The sequence below is a fragment of the Penaeus monodon genome, chromosome 4, assembly GCF_015228065.2.
Source record: "Penaeus monodon isolate SGIC_2016 chromosome 4, NSTDA_Pmon_1, whole genome shotgun sequence".
Lineage (NCBI taxonomy): Eukaryota > Metazoa > Arthropoda > Malacostraca > Decapoda > Penaeidae > Penaeus > Penaeus monodon.
The window spans coordinates 54,109,205-54,114,204 of record NC_051389.1 but is presented as its reverse complement, the minus strand read 5'-3'; the positions used below and the strand labels follow the sequence as shown (position 1 = coordinate 54,114,204).

General features: G+C 43.7%; 2 protein-coding genes across 2 annotated transcripts in view; both read right to left on the bottom strand.

Moving 5' to 3' along the window:
* The window catches only part of LOC119599030 (larval cuticle protein A3A-like), a 965-nt gene extending 927 nt beyond the window's left edge, over positions 1-38 (bottom strand). Inside the window, exon 1 of the mRNA XM_037948780.1 lies at positions 1-38. This exon is cut by the window's left edge and continues 15 nt beyond it. The gene's annotated coding sequence lies outside the window, so the exon portion shown is untranslated.
* Positions 39-3,457: 3,419 nt separating this feature from the next.
* On the bottom strand, positions 3,458-4,230 carry LOC119599024 (larval cuticle protein A3A-like). Its single transcript, XM_037948769.1, has 4 exons — positions 4,188-4,230; positions 3,951-4,022; positions 3,727-3,864; positions 3,458-3,628 (listed from the first exon to the last, which is right to left on the bottom strand). Exons 1-4 carry the CDS (start codon positions 4,197-4,199, stop codon positions 3,503-3,505), a joined length of 348 nt encoding a protein of 115 aa, XP_037804697.1. The 5' UTR covers positions 4,200-4,230; the 3' UTR covers positions 3,458-3,502.
* Between the last annotated feature and the right edge of the window lie 770 nt (positions 4,231-5,000).

Sequence of the window (5,000 nt, the reverse complement as noted above, 5' to 3'; positions counted from 1 at the left end):
AGGAGCTTCGTGAAGTCAACGAGAGGAGAGGAGAGGAGAGACTGATGTGACGAAGGAGGCAAGCAGAGGGCTTTATAGTGGAGGCTTTGATAAGACTGCGTCACCCGCTCACATCACGACCTTTCTTTTTTTCTGTTAATGAAAGCGGGGCGGGAACTATGTCTCAAGGGGGAGAGGGAAGAATACGTGTTGATGTGTCTCATTGCTCACGATATTGGTAATAAATTGATTGTTTTTTCTGCCGACAAAAGTGTGAAACGTTTTAAATGGATATCTGGGTTGGAACTTTTTTCGTCGATATTCTGATGAAGTGAATTTTTAAATAGATTTTATGGCTTAAAGCTACTAGCTACTAACCTATAATTCGACGCCTATTATCACACGTTACTTAGATCATTAAGTTGGCTTTACTGGGAAGTTCCAAACAAGCAATAAGTTCGTTTGTTTTCTGAGAAAAATCCATTGCAGGGAAATACTGTCGAATGATTGTTTTCCTAAGTTCAGTAAAATATTTACAGTACCAACATTAAAACAAACGTTATATTGAAGGCATTGTTAGACGAAAGTATAAGCGTTGCTAAATAGGTTTATTTAGTTTTTTTTCACGTTTTATTGTTAAAGTTATGATATAAGTAACAAATAGAATGAACTATAGCATACCCTTTGGTGTTTGAATATAATAAAAGGGTATTCGCTGGTGATGTTACTACTCCTTACCGTAATAGCCTGTTGTAATGTTATAAACAGATATTTATTCTTTTTTCCTGATGCCTTTCAGTATTCACCTTTTCGCTTTAGACGTCAATCTTAACATGTCATTTTTTATCTATCGTATGTGTTTGGTATGCTCAATGAATCTATATTTCTTCTTTTTTTCTTTTTCTTTCTTTCTATCATTTGATAATTTATACTCATATATATTAGTTTGTATATATCATGCATAACTAGTTATATCAGTACATTGGTGTTGTTTATTCTAATACTACGTTTTCTCTCTCCCACAGGTAAGTAGGAGGACTAGCAGCGGATATGAGAGAGAAAAACGCGCAGAATGGGACGTAAGAAATATTGAGAGTATGGGGGATTTTATTAGATCAAATTGTCTTTGCTGATGAGAGAGAGGGAGAGAGAGAGAGAGAGAGAGAGAGAGAGAGAGAGAGAGAGAGAGAGGAGAGAGAGAGAGAGAGAGAGAGAGAGAGAGAGAGACGAGATTCCAGTGAATCACAATAACTTTCAAGCCTTCTTTTCAAGAACTACTCCACAGTATGTTTATATTAATACCAAGAATATTTTTACCGTCTACAGGATATAATCTGGATACAATTTTGTCAAAACTGAAGCATTTATAAGATAGTTATAGATACAATTTTTAATCCATATGGAAGTCATTCTCCTATTTATTTATATTTATATTATTACTATTGTTGCCTTTAGGAAAAGCGGACAAAGGGAGAGAGAATCCAACGGTAGTGCTTTCCGAGGTCGTGTTAGCCTGTTGATCTCCCTTTGGTGCGGGCGCCGAGTTAGTATTAGGTGGATGCTGTCTGACGGACTTTGACTAAGCCATCTCCATGTCTCTCTCGTTCAAGCATCCCTCTCATACTATTCACTCACACGGACAGAGAGGGACAGAGGGAGAGGAAAGGAAGGAGGGAGGGAAAGGAAGGAAGGGAGGGAGAGAGGAAGAGAGAGAGGAACAAAGAAAGATAGAGGAGAGGAAGGAAGAAAAAGAGAGGAAGAGAGGTGAGGAGAGGGAGGAGGGAGGGGAAGGGAGGGAGAGAGAGAGAGGGAGGAATGGAGAAGGAGGGAGAGAGAGAGAGGGAGGAGGAAGGGAGGAGAGAGAGAGAGGGAGAGAAGAGAAAGAGAGGGAGGGGAAGGGGGGAGGGGGAGGGAGGGAAAGCGGGGAGGGAGGGAGAGCGGGAGAAGGAGTGAGGGAGAGGGAGAGGAAGGGAGGGAAGGAGAGGAAGGGAGGGAAGTTGAGGAAGGAGGGAGAAAAGTAGAGCGAGAGAGATGAGATCGGGAGGGAGGAAGGATAAAGGAGGAGAAAAGGGGACAGCGAAACCGTATTTGATATATTTATGAGGGAGACCTGTGCGTATTGAAGCAGGTTACTGATCATCAGAGTCTGACGAAAACAACCGGCGCATCGGAATTAAGAAAATGCGAAGTGTCAGCGACAACAAATCCTCTTCGGGAGCGCCACAACCTCCCGGGAAATCTGATCGTCCGACAGAGCCCGATTTCACGCTGCAACTCCGCCGATTCGACTGGACTCGCCCGCCGTTTGATGGGAGCGAGGTTTGCGCGCGCCCCCGGATAATGACCACATGAACCCAGTATATTGTGCGGAGTTGGCAGGTCACGTGATCACGAGATTGGAATTTGAAATCAATTAGGGTGGCTCGTTGTGTCCGCTCGGGCTGGGCGGGGGAGGCTGTCCACACTCGGCGGCCTGGGTCGAATTAGCATGTGCAGTTTGTCAGGTTTTCGTCGTGTGGCAAATATGGCGTGCGTCGAATTAACAAAGAGACGTCGAGAGTTGTTGTAGTTCGAATGAAGTGAAAAGGAAACTTCATTGATATAGATAACACTTTTTAATGATCAGATGGTTGTCGTTCGGTAACGTTAGTAGGCTTATTTGAATTTCTTGACTGATGTAACCAATAGAGTGATGGCATAGCAGAATGAGAGACCAAGATTTCCTTACCGCTCCCAGCTGTGATATGAATATTAGATTTGCATGGATAATACGAGATTCTCGGTGCACTCAGGGTGATTATCGGAGACAACATTTTTGGGTCCGTGTATTTTATTTTCATTTTTCTTCGGAATCAAATTCTTCTTGCACGGTATCTCTTACGATATTTCAGCTCGATGGGATATGCGATAGTTCTTGATTAACTTTCATGCATACACGGCGGTATCAGCTATCGGGCCAAATTTCAATATCAAGCAAGATCTGTCAATACCGGCGTCTCGCGTTTCTCCGTCAAATGAAGAAACTTGCGCGTCTGGTGGGAAATATATAAACTCACGCGTGCAATATGAGACGAAATGCCTTTGTAAAGTATTTGAATTTTAGATTATTTATTGGAACCAAACTCCCGAAACCGTAGCGGTGTCGGTTTTGAGCGAAGAATCCCGAATTTGAGATTTGTATAAGATGGGCCGGAAGAATTGAGAGAGAGAGCTAGAGAGAGAGAGAGAGAGAGAGAGAGAGAGAGAGAGAGAGAGAGAGAGAGAGAGAGAGAGAGGAGAGAGAGAGAGAGAGAGAGGAGAGAGAGAGAGAGAGGGAGAGAGAGGAGGGATTGAGATAGGAAGAGAATGTTGATAGCAGGTCTATCTATAAAACCATAATCAGCTTCGTCGGAAGGAAGATTTAAGTTTATTGTCCCATTAATGTTCATTAAGTTATACAGATACGCACGCATAAGATATAGATATTTTTATTGCTAATAGAAATTACATTCATTACGACTAGATATAAACATCAAGACTGAATTCAGTGGTAGCTATCTCCTTTGTGTTTGAAGGTGATGGCAGGGCCATAGTACTTGGGGTGCTTGGCCTTGCCGTAGTAGCTGACCTTGGCCACGAAGCCCTTGTAGTGGTCGGCCTTGTACTCAACCTGGTGGGGAAAAATAGAGTGATTTTTCTTCTCTTTTTTGTATGATTTTCATATTTCATTTGTGTCAAAATAATAGTTAATAAGAGACTGATAATCACGTGTTGTTTGCGGCCATCTGGAAGGGCGACGGTGTAGGAGCCGTGCAGAGCCTTGCCGTCGGATTTCTCGTTCCTGTCGAAGTGCGTTCCCTTGTAGTCGTCGTGGACGTCGTAGTTGAAGTAGTACGGCAGCGGCTCCTGATAGGGGAGATTAACAGTTAAAATTCGGTTTCAGTTAGCAACGCACATCACATTTACATTCGAACACGAGAGCACATTTCTACCGGATAGTAAACTGGTTCATAGACGTCCGGATACGCCGTCGCCGCACACACCACCGCCAACATAACCGCAATCTAGGAAAAAAACAGACACTAGAATGATTGTTTTTCTTATCACAGGAACTCGCTTATTACCCGTAATCTTCTAGTATTAAAAATATCACTTCACTTGGTTGAGATTTAGAAAATACTTATCAAATTTCATTTTATGTTTGTTAAAAGCACACTGTTCAAAGAAACCTTGAGTAGCATTTTAGTTTTTGGGAAGGTGTTTGTAGGATCCTCGAAGTGGCAATGTACCCACCGGCATCAAGTGAAGTCTTATATATTCGGAGAAGTGAAAATTCTTTTGACTTTCAGACACACGTGACCTAACCCCTCCCCCTCCCCTCCTGCCCTGGCGTCAACTACTCTCCCACTCGGGCGGAGTATCAACTTTCAGTCACACGCGTCCATTTGTAATGTCTCGATGCACAAGGGTACGATCTGGCTGGCGTGAATATTTCACGCGCCCTGACCGGCTTAGTTATACACTCGCCCGGGGAGCAGAATCGCGATCCTGCTGTTGTTTATGGTCTTATTATGAAAAGAAATGGTTGCATGTATCTTGTGATGTCGAAATGCCTGTAGAGGAGGTTTGTCTCTGATGATGCAAAGTACAGAATCACGCAAACACTGAGTGTTCATGCACCCGCACATTCACACACACTCAAGCTTCTCTCTCTCTCTCTCTCTTCCACTCCCCCCACTCTCTCTCTCTTCCACTCTCTCTTTCCTCTCCTTCCTCTCTCTCTCTCTCTCTCTCTCATCGTCATCTCTCTCGTCTCTCTCTGTCTTGCTCCCTCTCTACTCTCTCTCTCTCTCCTCTCTCTCCTCTCTCCTTCTCTCCTTCGCTCTTCCTCCTTTCTTCTCTCTCTCTCTCTCTACTCTCTCTCTCTCTTCTCTCTCTCTCTCTCTCCCCCTCTCCCTCTCCTCTCTCTCTCTCTCTCTCTCCCTCCCCCTCCCCCTCTCCTCTCTCTCTCTCTCTCTCTCTCTCTCTCTCTCTCTCTCTCT